The sequence below is a fragment of the Vitis vinifera genome, chromosome 14 (assembly GCF_030704535.1).
Source record: "Vitis vinifera cultivar Pinot Noir 40024 chromosome 14, ASM3070453v1".
NCBI lineage: Eukaryota > Viridiplantae > Streptophyta > Magnoliopsida > Vitales > Vitaceae > Vitis > Vitis vinifera.
This window is the reverse complement of record NC_081818.1, coordinates 1,364,068-1,379,355: the sequence shown is the minus strand read 5'-3', so window position 1 is coordinate 1,379,355 and position 15,288 is coordinate 1,364,068. Positions and strand designations below refer to the sequence as shown.

General features: G+C 33.8%; 3 protein-coding genes and 1 long non-coding RNA gene across 5 annotated transcripts; 2 read left to right on the top strand and 2 right to left on the bottom strand.

Annotated features, from left to right (window-relative positions):
* Positions 1 to 1,702: 1,702 nt before the first annotated feature.
* Positions 1,703 to 7,252, top strand: LOC100259622 (single-stranded DNA-binding protein, mitochondrial). The gene is made up of 6 exons (XM_002278519.5): positions 1,703 to 1,894; positions 2,149 to 2,330; positions 4,826 to 5,031; positions 5,101 to 5,201; positions 6,674 to 6,733; positions 6,955 to 7,252. Exons 1-6 carry the CDS (start codon positions 1,837 to 1,839, stop codon positions 6,972 to 6,974), a joined length of 627 nt encoding a protein of 208 aa, XP_002278555.1. The 5' UTR covers positions 1,703 to 1,836; the 3' UTR covers positions 6,975 to 7,252.
* A 1,170-nt stretch (positions 7,253 to 8,422) lies between these two features.
* LOC109123831 (uncharacterized) lies at positions 8,423 to 9,241 on the bottom strand. Of its 2 annotated transcripts, XR_009467646.1 has the most exons (3): positions 9,200 to 9,241; positions 8,767 to 9,094; positions 8,423 to 8,677 (listed from the first exon to the last, which is right to left on the bottom strand). It is a non-coding gene; the product is annotated as an uncharacterized LOC109123831 (long non-coding RNA). The 2 variants fall into 2 exon arrangements; XR_009467645.1 differs by having other exon boundaries at positions 8,767 to 9,241.
* Positions 9,242 to 9,251: 10 nt separating this feature from the next.
* On the bottom strand, positions 9,252 to 11,228 carry LOC132255022 (uncharacterized). The gene is made up of 5 exons (XM_059742466.1): positions 11,146 to 11,228; positions 10,969 to 11,051; positions 10,315 to 10,485; positions 9,467 to 10,188; positions 9,252 to 9,326 (listed from the first exon to the last, which is right to left on the bottom strand). Exons 1-5 carry the CDS (start codon positions 11,226 to 11,228, stop codon positions 9,252 to 9,254), a joined length of 1,134 nt encoding a protein of 377 aa, XP_059598449.1.
* A 1,050-nt stretch (positions 11,229 to 12,278) lies between these two features.
* On the top strand, positions 12,279 to 14,422 carry LOC104881364 (uncharacterized). Its single transcript, XM_059742458.1, has 2 exons — positions 12,279 to 14,062; positions 14,151 to 14,422. The coding sequence occupies exon 1, from the start codon at positions 12,279 to 12,281 to the stop codon at positions 13,563 to 13,565; it is 1,287 nt and encodes a 428-aa protein (XP_059598441.1). The 3' UTR covers positions 13,566 to 14,062; positions 14,151 to 14,422.
* The last annotated feature ends 866 nt before the right edge of the window (positions 14,423 to 15,288 follow it).

The window sequence follows — 15,288 nt, the reverse complement described above, 5'->3', positions numbered from 1 at the left end:
TTATCATAAAAACATGAAAAGAAAAGAAATATAATTAAAATTATTTATAAATTTATGTGTTTTCAAAAAAGTAATTTAAAAAAGGATATAAAAATAATTTTTAAATTTAATTTTTTTTTTTCTATAATTTTTCTTTTCCTTCCTCACAATTTTCAAACAATCATGACACATGATAAAAGAAGAATGCTCCATGGTCTTGGGATGACACCTGCTCTTGCTTAGTAGAGTTTTATTATTCAGAGGCGTCCAATGGGTAAGGCTGTTCATTTTGGCCCAAGGCCTGGCACGACCTACTTACTGTAGTATTTGGGCTGGGACGGTCCAAAGGAGTGGGTTGTGTGCTGGACCTACTTAATCTTATCAAATATCACTTTTTCTTTCTTCTTTTTTCCTTTTTTATTACATGTCAAATGTAATTCTCACTTTTTTTTTCTCTCTCTATTCTTTTCATGTAATTTGTTGAAATATTGAATAAAATAATTATTTTTTATATTTCATTTCCTTTTATATTCCATTATTTTAAATTTATTATTATTATTATTATTAAAAACCAAATTCAAATATGATTTTTTATACCTTTTTTAAAAACAAAAAATTAACATTTATAAAAATTTTACAATTAAAAATTTGATAAATATTAATGTAAAAAATAAAAAGTATAATTATTAGAGATGTTTAAAGTAACAAAAAGAAATTTCATTTAATAATAAAAAAAATTAAGAGACAATGACTTAAAAATTAAATTAAAAATTTTAACAAAATAAGTGGGCCATGGGCCACTAGCACAGCTTGTCGGCATGACACAATTAGTACAGTTGGTATGGTATGGCATGGCAGGGCACAATTGGCCCGCGAGGTTGTGGGCCATGTTGGGTCACCTATTTGGTTTGCATGGGTTAACCCGACCCAACACAATTTTTAAGTAAGGGCCGATAATCATGACCCATTGGACAAGTAAATATATAAGCAACACGTCCAAAATCTTACTAAAGATGAAATATTTTCAGCAATAAGAAAAAAAGTATTATCTATTTATTTATTTTTTAAAACGGAGATAATACATTATTTATTTGTTTTTTAAAAATAAGGGGAATATATTGAGTATAAAATTATTTTTCAAAGTAATGTTTTTAAATTCTGGTGACATGAACAAGAAATGTTGTTGGTTTTATTTTTTTTTAATTTTTTAATTTTTAGTTACCAATATTGAATTTTTCAATAACAGATAATTTTTCTTCCCCGTTTTTAGATAATTTTATTTATTTATTTATTTTTATATTTTCAATTATACGCATTTTAATGTACGTATATGTTTATATTAGTTACCACAAATTTTTATATTTCAATATTACATTTTTACTTATTTTGGATAATTTATTTTTATATTTTATATTTTATATTTTTTTTATGCACGAAACTCTTATTCAACTTAACTCATAAATCAATTTATTGTGTTAGTTAAGTCTACATAAGCCTTTATTTATTTATTTTTTCATCTTTTCATTTTATGATTTAATTTTTAAAACTTCTCATTGGTAATAATTTTGACATAATTGCCCTCAATATATTAATTATTTACATATATATTTTAAAAGAAAATGTGATTTTTGTAAGGAAAAGGTTAGGATATTTTTGTCCAAAACGAATATTTTTTATGGTTAAAAAAAGTGACAGGTTAGATATACAAAATGGGATGGCATGTTGACAATGTGGATCCGGATACCCCATAACCCGGACTATTAAACCCGACCCGCATCTATTCTAAAACCCTCCTTCAACCCTTTATTCTTCCGTTTATAAACCCTTTACAGTGTATCCGTAGCATGCTAGTTCACTATGAGTTCACTTGCCAACCTCGCCAGGTTTTTACGAGTCAGACCCACCACTTCACTCGGTAAAATTCCCTCTATATGGTTTTGTTGCATTATGTGATGCGAGTTGAGATTAGCGTTTCTCTGTTGATGGGTGTTTATGGGTTTAGTTCGAATCCAAAGTAACATCTATTGAAGATTTTAGCGGATTGATCGTATATTGTTCTAAGAAGGTTTTATCATATGAACTGGGATTCGATATTTGGGTATCTAGGAATTTGTGGAAATGGGTGTTTTCCTTCTTGATAATTTGTGGTTATTTTGTGATGTATTCTAGTGGTGGGTGTACAAAAAAACTCGAAGGCGTGGTACTCAACAGTGTCGTTTGATGGTGGCGATGGTGATGGGAAGAATGGTGAAGGTGAAGAGTCTGATAATGATTTGGTTACTGAGAAGCCTAACTTGCAACTCCAAGGTGTGGATCCCAGGAAGGGTTGGGGTTTCCGGGGCGTGCACAAGGTATTTGATATTAGTTTTCAATGAAAAAACTTATTGATATTCGGATGTTCCAGCGAAATTTGAATGGCTTTATTGCGTTTTGTGTTGCATATGGAGGTATAGTTGGAAACTAAGAATGGTTTTGCTATGGAAAATGGGAGGCACTAACATGAATGATGAGAAATGACGTTTTTGAGATATGATTGAAATAGTGGCATTTTAATTTTCAAGCATAATTTGTGTTAATATCTTCCATGTTCTGTAATGGCTTGTTCTTGATGGTAGATTTTAAAAGGAATTGCAATATTCTTAAGACATAACGGTGTAATTCACTGATTCAATTTCCATGAAATGCCAAAAAGAAATTCATGGTTGAAAGCCTCGTCCATAGATATAGTGGTCGAAATACAATTTCCATGAGCTTCCACTGTGTATTATTTCGTCCTCCACTGTGTATTATTTCATCCTTCCAGATATTGTTCTATTCACACTTTCCTCACTCCCCAAGTTAGATATGAAGGAACTGCTCTCCAAAATCTTCTCATCCTCCTTTTTAGATTTTGATGATAGCTTGTGTTGTTTTAGACCCTTCTTTTGTTTGGTGTCTTTTGTTCCTTTGTTGGCCATTTTCTATTACATGGGTTACTCCTTTTTGTTCATCACCTATTTGTATACTTCCTCATAATTTGCCTATCATAAAAAGATAATGCTCCTTCTGATCCATCGAACCATGAACATAACAGTTTCAAGTGCAGAGTGCCTTTTTTTTTTTTCAATTATTCACCCTCCCACCTCAATGGGAACCTGGAACCACACTAATCATGGACAAATAACCTCCATAGCCCTTTCCTCCCTCTCCATAAAGATGAACCCTCTTTGGTTTGCCTCTTCCCTTCATAGTGATCTACAGATTCAACCACTGTTCCTGGAATCAGATAAAGGAAGGAATGCTAAACCCCAAAATCCCTTACTAAGATAACTGAAATTTGTATGTAGTTCACTCAACAAAAAGGAGGGATTTCCTCTTTGTTACTGTTCAGAGCTTACTTTCCATGATTTATGATCTGAGAAAAAAGGCAACTCTGCTGAACAAAGTATAATACACCAACTTAACTTGGTTGCGTTGGGTTTTTTGAGTTTAATGTTTTAAATATGAGATGGAATATAAGATTCATAATATTGTACTTTGTGAGTGCTTTAATTAGGTTGACAATTTTAGGTCAAAAACTCCTAAGTGTTCTCCCAACTTGAGTGTACCAAATCCTCCCTTGGACTACTTGCCTAATGAAGAATTTCAAGGTGTTGAAAGTGCTTAGAGGCTAAGGCACGCTGTTGAGGTAGGGATGGATGAAATCAAATTAATTGGGTTTTTCAAATTAATGAAAATCATTTAAAGAAGTTTTGGGAGTTTGGGGCAACATTTTTTTTGGCAAAGTATTTTTATGCCCTGTTTTAAGATTGATCTAAATTTATCTAAGATTGATCCATCTACTGCTAGATCATTTTTCAGCCATTAGATCAAGAGTTCTCCAACCTATTTAAACCTAGATTTTTCATTTTAGGGTTGTGGAGAACACTAGCAGCCATCACACATACCCATTGTGCTCCTCTCCCATTCTAAGTGTGGGCTTGTTTGTTTCCCAAGAAAATCCATCCCATTTTGAATTGAAAAACAATTTTTATTGGATTTTTCTTTAAAACATGAGCTGATTCATTTGGTTCTTCCATCCATTCTCTCTTTGTTCTTGGTGTGGACTCCAAGTATGCTTTGGAGGAAGAAGACGAGTAGCTGAAGTGGAAAGGTTCTAGTCTAGTGGTTTGGGAGGGTTGGTAGACTTGAGCTAGGTAAAACCTTGTATTTAGTTTTTTTCTTCATAGTGGGTCCTTTTAATCACTTGTAGGCCCATGGATTTTGATCTCTTTGGAGATTTTCCACATTAAATCTTGGTACCATTGCTTTATTCTCTCTATCCCTTCTTTAGTTAATATTCTTTGTGCTTATCTTGATTAAGAAAATTATGTTGTTTTAATGAGTAGGTTAGTAGAGAATTTGAGCTAAAATCTGATTTGAAATGGCTTGATAATTTTCAGCTTGATTTTTGTTTGAAGTAAAGGATATTTGCATTTATGTTTAAAGTAGTTGGAAGATGATGAAAATTCTGATTGGGGAGTGTTGTTACATTTGCATGTGAATTGCATTGATATACTTGTTAGGATAGTGTTGATGCATTCATTCTTTGATGTAATTTAGCTTGTTTGTTGTAAAGAATTGAAGGAGAAAAATATTCAAATTAAAAATTCTAAGGAGGGGGAGAAGCATTCTTAGGGAACCTTTTTCAAATTATCAAAAAACACCTATTCACCCCCCTCTAGGTGTAATCCATAATTAAGATTTATCCACATTCTTTTTTCCTCCTCTTTAGGTTTTTTAGCAACAAGACCGAATATACTTATTTTTAGTTGCATATGTTTTACCAAATGTAATATCTAGCTGAAGTTGTAATATCTTCATGCAGGCAATTATTTGTGGCAAAGTTGGGCAAGCTCCCGTGCAGAAAATCTTGAGAAATGGCCGAACGGTGACGATATTTACTGTTGGGACTGGGGGCATGTTTGATCAAAGAATTGGAGGAAAAGACTTGCCGAAGCCAGCTCAATGGCATCGAATTGCAGTACATAATGAACCACTTGGGGCTTATGCTGTTCAACAACTTGTCAAAAAGTACTCTATTTTCCTTCCCCAATATAACTGTTTGTAATGAGCTGGCTAACGCATAGAAGTTTTATGCAGCTCTTCAGTTTATGTTGAGGGTGACATTGAAGTTAGAGTTTACAATGATAGCATCAATGGTGAAGTTAAACATGTGCCTGAGATTTGTATTCGTCGTGATGGTATGTTTGCTTGTTTTGTTATTTCTCAATGTTATTTTTTATTCCTTTTTAAACAAGACAAGCATTCACGATTTTAGTTTGCTATCAATGCTATTTAGTTTCTTCAATATCATTCTTATTGACTTGGTATGCAAGTGATAGGCAAAACTGAAAGTAGTTTGAATGATCTGGAATAAAAGTGAGTCAGTGTGTTCAGTTAACTCATCCATTCTTGTTTTTGGTCAATTATAAAGTTTTTATATTCAGTTTGAAATTTTACTCAAGAATTCCAACTCTGTAGCACACCGATGTCAGAACTGAACTTGACTGGCTAATTGGACTAGTGAACTGCATGACATAGTTCAAAGATTTAGATGAGAGGTGCGGTTGGAGAGAATAAAACCATGAATATTTAGATGCTTAAAGGATGCTAGTTTTAACCTTATATAAAATTTTGAAACTTTCAAGATTTAATCCAGTCGGGCCTGGGCAACTGATTGAGCCACTAGTCAAACTAGTCGAACCAGGAACCAGCCATCAAATTGGGTCAATGAATGACCCATTGTCTCTGTTAGGGAAGAAAATTTTCTTATTCTGCTTCTATTGCAATTGTTTTATTGGTCACAGTGTTGATCATAGTAATACTTTCTTGTCAAAGTTCTTTTTTCTGTTTTACTAATCGTTTGGGAAGTAATCGATCGATTTACCTTATATATAAATGTTGAAACTTCATGACAGTTGAGATTTTGAAACTTCTTGCCCGTGTAAGATTTCTTCTTTTGTTTCTTATGATCCTCCACTCCTACTCTTTAATAATTGTACAGTTTTTTGAGTTTATGTGGTAGCATTTGGTCTCTCTTATTCTACTCCAAAAATTTCTCTTAATGTTTCTACTGAACATATAGGAGAACACACCAAGTGTCAGCTTTTCAGCATGTATGTCTTAGCTTTGGCTAGATGTTTCCTGGATTCATTTCTCCTATTGCCAAACGCTAAATACAGGCACCCAACCCTCCTTCCATCCCTCTTTGGGGCTGTTTCTAAGAAACTGGTTGCAGCTTTATTAGTATTCTTCTTATATTATGCTTTTACTTCATAACATTTTGTGGTAGCATCAGGATCTGAATGATGGATATCAATGCTGAAAATTTATCCCTCCTTTGCTAGTTGCCATTTTCCTTTAAATCTAAAAGGTGTAGTTTGGGTTAAAATCAAATGTCCGGATTATGAGTTTTCACATCAGAAAGATATGTATACCCTTGGGTTGGTTATCCTCTCATGCTGTCTTGAATGTTCTTTGCAATCATGAGCTCCTTGGTAACAAATTGACATTGGTAATCTGCTGAAACATGAATGTCAGTGTCGTCTATGGATACAAGGTTTTGATACAACAGTCTCTAGACAACGAGAATGCAATATTACTCTGGAAGTTTGAATTTAATATAAAATCATAAATAAGTGAAAGTCCTTACTGCGGCACATTGTTATTGCAGGGAGGATTCGCCTTATAAAGACAGGAGAAAGCATCAGCAATATTTCTGTTGATGAACTGCGTTAGTATTTTTCTCTAATTAAAAATTTCTGATAATGTCTTGTCCTACAAGTAATGGTACTAGCATACTTCCTCAATCACAGCTGTTGGATGGGGAAATAATGATTTTGTGGGCTGTACTCCTGCAACATTATTTTCCAACCCAACAGCTGTCTTTCAGTGCTATAATTTCTTTTTTCTACCTTTTATCTTGTGATTAATGCACTTCTATGCTTCTGGCAGGAGAGGGGTTGTTTAATTAATTGGCACATTGTGGAAATCATTCTTCTTCTTATAAAGGAAGAAAAGTTGAAGCCTCAACTTTGTGGGAAACGTAAATTGTTTTAGTTGGTCTGAATTGTAACCAGGCAAAGACAGTTGCTTTTCTTGTTTTATTTCTATCCATAACCTGAATTTTCAGTGGTGGTTAAAAATTTTTATTTCCTTTCTATTTCATTGTTCTGTTGAATGCCATCCTTTCTGGATAAAGGTGACATATATTCATATCAGAATTTTATGTTATTATCTTGGGTTATTCTCATCTTATTCTCTGCTCTGTGTGCAGTGCATGTTTTGTGTGGCAGAAGGAAGTTGATATTGGGGAATCTAGGTAGCTAAATCCATCCCAAACCAATTTGACCATATGTGATCACAGTACACATATATGAAGCTATGAATAGATTTTTTGACAATTCTGCATTTGAATGTTCTATTTGGGTTCTCTTAATACTATTATAGTACAGATGTATGTAATTTGGATCATGTCACATATGAGTGTCAAAATTTCTAGATCATTTAACTTATAGTAGGGACAAGTTTTTGTCATTCATTAGTTCCTTCAGCAAAGAATTTTCAACAGAATAAATTATTATTATTTTTAGTAAAAGCAAGATTATAGTACAGGAAGGAAGAGAAACCCTAGACTACTACCAAATATAAATAAACCTGCCCAAAAGCCACTGGCACTTGATAAACGCCTCTCAAACCCCCTCTAAATGTAGGGCAAGGGGCCTAAGTTCCCAACAGAGACACCTCCAATATAATGGTTTATGCCAAATAATCTGCAATCTGGTTGGCTGACCTAGCCTCCAAAAACAGGAACAACCCAGAGGCTTGGAAACGTTCACTTTCCTGTGCATCACACAGTTATATCTCTAAAATCTTCTCCTACCTTAGAAAAGTGGAGTGAGGACAATACCCAAATACCAATGGCAACTGAGGCTTAGTGAGGTTGTTTCTGTTAATCCCTCCAATAAAGCAAGAAACTATGCTTCCCCCCTCTCCCACCCAAATGGCTTAGAAAGGCTTTGACCAAACTGCTTCTATCATCTGTCTGGATTGACCGACAAATACCCATCAAAACGAAGCCGCTGAAGTTTCAATATAGGAGAGGGCCCATCTCCTAAAGTAGCCACAAGCCTCCTTTCAGTCCATACCAAAGTTTTTAAAGGCGAAAGCGTAAGGCGAGGCGTAAGCCTCAAGGCGTTGAGGCGTAAGCTTTTTGAGCCTTACATTATATAATTAATTAATATTTTAAAATATATAAAATAAAATAGCATAAATAAAAACATGAAAACAATTCATTAGAATCATAAAAAAAAACATACTAGTTCCTTACTTTCACAAAAAACCATAACAAATTCATAAAATAGATTATAGATTCAACTATATTAATAGTTTCAAACTTTAACAAAAAGCCATAACTAAGTCATGAAATAGAAAATAGAGTCAACCATAATAATAGTTCTAAACTTTTACAAAAAATCCATAACTAAGTCATGAAATAACAACTAGAGTAAATTGTTTCAACTTAAATCCTCCTCTCCAAGGTCATCATCATCTTCATCCAATGTATCAATAGTAGGAAAATGTCCACTATCATGTATCCCCATTTCATCTAAATCTTCATCTTCATCAATTGGTGTCAAATTCAATTCCTTCTCTTTGCCTTTGCCTCCACTTGTACCTAGCTAAAGTATTAATTATGTGTAAATATTAAAAGTTTTTTTTTATTAAATTTAATCAAATTTATGATTTCAATTTTTGAGTACTTACTTGGTACTTCATTATGTTTCCTTTTGTAGGAATGTGAAGAAACCATATGATCCGATGATGCTTGCGTCTCTTGGGAGTTGGATGACACAACTCTAATGGCATCAACATTGAATAATTCATTATCTTGAAGCCAACAAAGATCAAGGGGAAGGAGGGGATCTTCTTTCTCCGCAATCCATTCATCATCGGAATCAATCTCCTCTACCAAGATTGGATCAACATTTTGTTTCCTTTGTAGACTTCGCTCTCTCAATCTAGTGTTGTACCTTACATACACTAGAGCATTCAACCTTTGATGTTCAAGTCTATTTCTTTTTTTTGTATGGATCTACAAATAATAAAAGAAACAATTTTATGTGTTAAAATGAAATAAAGTTCTCTAACATTGAAATAGAAATATATGTATAAAAATTTACAAAAATAGAAGTATTACCGATTCAAATGTGCTCCAATTTCTTTCACATCCCAAAGCACTACAAGTAAGGTTAAGGGCTCGAATAGCAAACTTTTGCAACTCCGGTGTTGAACCCCCAAAACGCATCCACCAACTTGTAGGACTTCTTAATGTTCGAGAATCAATTGCAATACGACTCCCAAATTCACCCATTGCTTGGTCATATGAGTCCAACTGAATGTCAGCTTTTAAACGTTCTTGATAATCCAACATCGTATCCATGCATTCAAATAATCCCTTCCTCACCTCATCAACATTAGAGAACTTATTTCCATACCGCAATTGAGGATTAAGATAATAGTCTGCTGCATGTAAAGGTCGATGAAGTTGCGGAGTCCATCTTGCATCAATTTTTCTCCAAATTGGGCCATATTTTCTCTCCATGCCCCGACAATTAAATGCAATCTTCTCCTTAGCTGAATCCATCAACTCATAAATATAACCCATGGCTGGTCTTTCCTCTGAATCAACCTCTCTCAAGACACTAACTAATGGAACAGTGGTCTTTATGCAAAAAGCAACATGAGGCCAAAAATTTGGATCAAACAACACTGTACTTCGAGTTTTCACACCTTCTACCTTTTTAGCCCATGTGCTTGAACACCATTTTTCCGAGGAGAACATTGCTATAAGAGCTTGCTTTTGCTTATAAAGACTTTGGAGAGTAAGAAATGCAGTAGCAAACCGTGTAATTGCTGGACGAATAAGTTCATGATTTTTTGTAAATGTTCTCATCAAGCTAAGAACCCAAGTATGCCCATATATAAACTTCACAACCTGCCTAGCTTGAGAAAGTGTAGTAGCATGAACATTTAACTTTTCAATATCCTCCAACATCAAATCAATGCAATGAGCAGCACAAGGAGTCCACCACAATCTACTCTTTTTTTCCATAAGCCTCATTCCAGCATTCACATAATTAGAGGCATTATCAGTGATGACTTGCACAACATTCTCCTCTCCAATTTCTTCAACCACCTCATCAACATATTTGAACATCAATTCCCCATTTTTTATTGTATCAGAAGCATCAATTGATTTCATAAACCAAGTGCCAGCAGGACTATTCACCAAAAAATTGATAAGACACCTACTTTTTCCATCTGTCCAACCATCTGACATAATTGAACATCCATATTGTTTCCAAGCTTTTTTGTGATCTTCCTTAATGATACTTAGGTCATTCACCTCTTCTTTAAGAATCCATGTCCTCAATTCGTGCATAGATGGAGGCTTAAGCCCGGGCCCAAAGTTTGCAACAGCATCTATCATAGGAAACCAATAAGGATCATTCACAATGTTGAATGGGAGACCTTTTGAATATATAAACCTACCAATTTTTCTACACACTTCCTTCCTTTCTTCTTGCTTCCACTTTGAATTCAAAGTACTTTGTCTAGGTTGTGAAGTGGTAAATTTATCCATGGGTCCCCTAGGAATAGGTTCCCCACTCCCACTTACACTCTCATTCCCATTCTCTAATGTCCCTATTGTTTTAGACAAGGCACTTTCATGCATTGAAGTTGGACCCATACCAATTTCTTGGAGCAATTCATTTCTCTTCGTTTTTTTATTCTTAAAATTAGCCAATGTCTCTTTACATTCCAATCTAGCATCTTCACTAACTTTGTTGCATGGTTTCATACCATGATGAGTTTCGGCCAATGTTTTTAAAGGCGTTTGTGGGGCGCGCCTTGAGGCGAGGCTCAGTGAAAACACGTTGAGGCGTTAAAAATAAAGCGAAACACCTGAAAGGCGTACGCTTTTCTGGTGAGGCCCGCTTTGATCGCGTCTTTCACGCTTTTCCGGTGAGGCGTACGCTTCGTCGGATCTGATGTGGCAATGAATAGAGATTTAAAAAAAAACCCTAAGTAATCCCTAAAACCCCAGTCCCGACTGAAAACAAACCCAAAACGAAACCCTACCTCTTCCAGTCAAGCGGCGACGGAGTGCTCACCCTCGACGGCGACCAATCGTAGTGATCTTCTCCGGCGGCAATCCCTCTCATCTCCAGGTATGTTGCGAACTCCCTCTTCCATGGTTTCTCCCTCTTTGTTTCTCTCTCTGCAATCCACACGGGCGTCGACTCTTCATCTTTTTTTTTTTTTTTTTTTATCAAATCAGATGTGTTGTATATCTATTTAAGTTTTAAACCCTTTTTTCTCTCTATCCCAGTAGGTTTTTCATTTTTTTTTTTTTTAAATTATCAAATCAGATGTGTCTTTTGTTAATAAGATTTTTTTTTGAAGTTTTTTACATGTTTGCTTATAGTATCAATAAACAAATATAATTAAAATTATATAAAAGATAATTATTTGTGAATTTTGAATTTTTATTTCTGGTTTAATTTTAATTCTCACCTCAATTTTCTTTATTTCATTATTAAATTCCAATTAAAATTTATGTGTATAATTTTTAAACTCCTTTAAAAAAAATTGGTTTTTTTTTTAATTTAAACCAAGCAAATTTTGTATTTCATTTTTAAATTTCTTTCAATTGTGCTTCGTTATTATTTTTTAGTCAATTATATTGTTATATAGAAATTTGAATATTATTATTGGTGATTTTTTTCAGAATGAGTTCCTCCGATTCAAAAAATTCAAGAAAGGATTTTGTGTGGAAGTATGTGATTGAAGTTTCTGGAGAGCAATATTTAAGATGTAAATTTTGCAATCAAAGATGTACGGGAGGGGTGAATAGACTAAAGCATTACTTAGCCGGAACTCATCATGGTATGAAACCATGCAACAAAGTTAGTGAAGATGCTAGATTGGAATGTAAAGAGGCATTGGCTAATTTTAAGGATAAAAAAACGAAGAGAAATGAATTGCTCCAAGAAATTGGTATGGGTTCAACTTCAATGCATGAAAGTGCCTTGTCTAAAACAATAGGGACATTAGGGAGTGGGAGTGGGAGTGGGAGTGTAAGTGGGAGTGGGGAACCTATTCCTAGGGAACCCATGGATAAATTTACCACTTCACAACTTAGACAAAGTACTTTGAATTCAAAGTGGAAGCAAGAAGAAAGGAAGGAAGTGTGTAGAAAAATTGGTAGGTTTATGTATTCAAAAGGTCTCCCATTTAACACTGTGAATGATCCTTATTGGTTTCCTATGATAGACATTGTTGCAAACTTTGGGCCCGGGTTTAAGCCTCCATCTATGCACGAATTGAGGACATGGATTCTTAAAGAAGAGGTGAATGACCTAAGTATCATTAAGGAAGATCACAAAAAAGCTTGGAAACAATATGGATGTTCAATTACGTCAGATGGTTGGACAGATGGAAAAAGTAGGTGTCTTATCAATTTTTTGGTGAATAGTCCTGCTGGCACTTGGTTTATGAAATCAATTGATGCTTCTGATACAATAAAAAATGGGGAATTGATGTTCAAATATGTTGATGAGGTGGTTGAAGAAATTGGAGAGGAGAATGTTGTGCAAGTCATCACTGATAATGCCTCTAATTATGTGAATGCTGGAATGAGGCTTATGGAAAAAAAGAGTAGATTGTGGTGGACTCCTTGTGTTGCTCATTGCATTGATTTGATGTTGGAGGATATTGGAAAGCTAAATGTTCATGCTACTACACTTTCTCGAGCTAGGCAAGTTGTGAAGTTTATATATGGGCATACTTGGGTTCTTAGCTTGATGAGAACATTTACAAAAAATCATGAACTTATTCGTCCAGCAATTACACAGTTTGCTACTGCATTTCTTACTCTCCAAAGTCTTTATAATCAAAAGCAAGCTCTTATAGCAATGTTCTCCTCGGAAAAATGGTGTTCAAGCACATGGGTTAAAAAGATAGAAGGTGTGAAAACTCGAAGTACAGTGTTGTTTGATCCAAATTTTTGGCCTCATGTTGCTTTTTGCATAAAGACCACTGTTCCATTAGTTAGTGTCTTGAGAGAGGTTAATTCAGAGGAAAGACCAGCCATGGGTTATATTTATGAGTTGATGGATTCAGCTAAGGAGAAGATTGCATTTAATTGTCGGGGCATGGAGAGAAAATATGGCCCAATTTGGAGAAAAATTGATGTAAGATGGACTTCGCAACTTCATCGACCTTTACATGCAGCAGACTATTATCTTAATCCTCAATTGCGGTATGGAGATAAGTTCTCTAATGTTGATGAAGTGAGGAAGGGATTATTTGAATGCATGGATACGATGTTGGATTATCAAGAACGTTTAAAAGCTGACATTCAATTGGACTCATATGGCCAAGCAATGGGTGAATTTGGGAGTCGTATTGCAATTGATTCTCGAACATTAAGAAGTCCTACAAGTTGGTGGATGTGTTTTGGGGGTTCAACACCGGAGTTGCAAAAGTTTGCTATTTGAGTCCTTAGCCTTACTTGTAGTGCTTCGGGATGTGAAAGAAATTGGAGCACATTTGAATCGGTAATACTTCTATTTTTGTAAATTTTTATACATATATTTCTATTTCAATGTTAGAGAACTTTATTTCATTTTAACACATAAAATTGTTTCTTTTATTATTTGTAGATCCATACAAAAAAGAAAAAGAAATAGACTTGAACATCAAAGGTTGAATGCTCTAGTATATGTAAGGTACAACACTAGATTGAGAGAGCGAAGTCTACAAAGGAAACAAAATGTTGATCCAATCTTGGTAGAGGAGATTGATTCCGATGATGAATGGATTGCGGAAAAAGAAGATCTCCTCCTCCCCCTTGATCTTTGTTGGCTTCAAGATAATGAATTATTCAATGTTGATGCCATTAGAGTTGTGTCATCCAACTCCCAAGAGACGCAAGCATCATCGGATCATATGGTTTCTTCACATTCCTACAAAAGGAAACATAATGAAGTACCAAGTAAGTACTCAAAAATTGAAATCATAAATTTGATTAAATTTAATAAAAAAAACTTTTAATATTTACACATAATTAATACTTTAGCTAGGTACAAGTGGAGGCAAAGGCAAAGAGAAGGAATTGAATTTGACACCAATTGATGAAGATGAAGATTTAGATGAAATGGGGATACATGATAGTGGACATTTTCCTACTATTGATACATTGGATGAGGATGATGATGACCTTGGAGAGGAGGATTTAAGTTGAAACAATTTACTCTAGTTGTTATTTCATGACTTAGTTATGGATTTTTTGTAAAAGTTTAGAACTATTATTATGGTTGACTCTATTTTCTATTTCATGACTTAGTTATGGCTTTTTGTTAAAGTTTGAAACTATTAGTATAGTTGAATCTATAATCTATTTTATGAATTTGTTGTGGTTTTTTGTGAAAGTAGGGAACTAGTATGTTTTTTTTTATGATTCTAATGAATTGTTTTCATGTTTTTATTTATGCTATTTTATTTTATATAATTTAAAATATTAATTAATTATATAATGTAAGGCTCAAAAAGCTTACGCCTCGCCTCACGAACACAAAAACGCCTCGCCTTACGCTTTCGCCTTTAAAAACTTTGGTTCCGACTAAGTGATGCTTTAGTATATTCACCCCTCCCGTACATCTTTGATTGCAAAATTTACATCTTAAATATTGCTCTCCAGAAACTTCAATCACATACTTCCACACAAAATCCTTTCTTGAATTTTTCGAATCGGAGGAACTCATTCTAAAAAAAATCACCAATAATAATATTCAAATTTCCATATAACAATATAATTGACTAAAAAATAATAACAAAGCACAATTGAAAGAAATTTAAAAATGAAATACAAAATTTAATTGGTTTAAATTAAAAAAAAAAACCAATTTTTTTTAAAGGAGTTTAAAAATTATACACGTAAATTTTAATTGGAATTTAATAATGAAATAAAGAAAATTGGTGTGAGAATTAAAATTAAACCAGAAATAAAAAATTCAAAATTCACAAATAATTATCTTTTATATAATTTTAATTATATTTGTTTATTGATACTATAAGCAAACATATAAAAAACTTCAAAAAAAAATCTTATTAACAAAAGGCACATCTGATTTGATAATTTAAAAAAAAATAAATAAATAAAAGATGGAAAACCTACTGGGAGAGAGAGAAAAGTGTGGACCAGAAGTGTGGGCTGTGAGC

Excerpts from the sequence above, each read along its gene's own strand:
- LOC100259622 (XM_002278519.5), top strand. The coding sequence starts at position 1,837 with ATGAGTTCACTTGCCAACCTCGCCAGGTTTTTACGAGTCAGACCCACC. Across the intron at positions 2,331-4,825 it reads GTTTCCGGGGCGTGCACAAG|GCAATTATTTGTGGCAAAGT; the intron begins GTATTTGATATT and ends ATCTTCATGCAG. Across the intron at positions 6,734-6,954 it reads TATTTCTGTTGATGAACTGC|GAGAGGGGTTGTTTAATTAA; the intron begins GTTAGTATTTTT and ends TGCTTCTGGCAG.
- LOC132255022 (XM_059742466.1), bottom strand. The coding sequence starts at position 11,228 with ATGAGAGGGATTGCCGCCGGAGAAGATCACTACGATTGGTCGCCGTCG. Across the intron at positions 11,052-11,145 it reads TCGCCGCTTGACTGGAAGAG|ATCCGACGAAGCGTACGCCT; the intron begins GTAGGGTTTCGT and ends TTGCCACATCAG. Across the intron at positions 10,189-10,314 it reads TGGTTGGACAGATGGAAAAA|AAATTGGAGAGGAGAATGTT; the intron begins GTAGGTGTCTTA and ends AGGTGGTTGAAG.
- LOC104881364 (XM_059742458.1), top strand. The coding sequence starts at position 12,279 with ATGTATTCAAAAGGTCTCCCATTTAACACTGTGAATGATCCTTATTGG.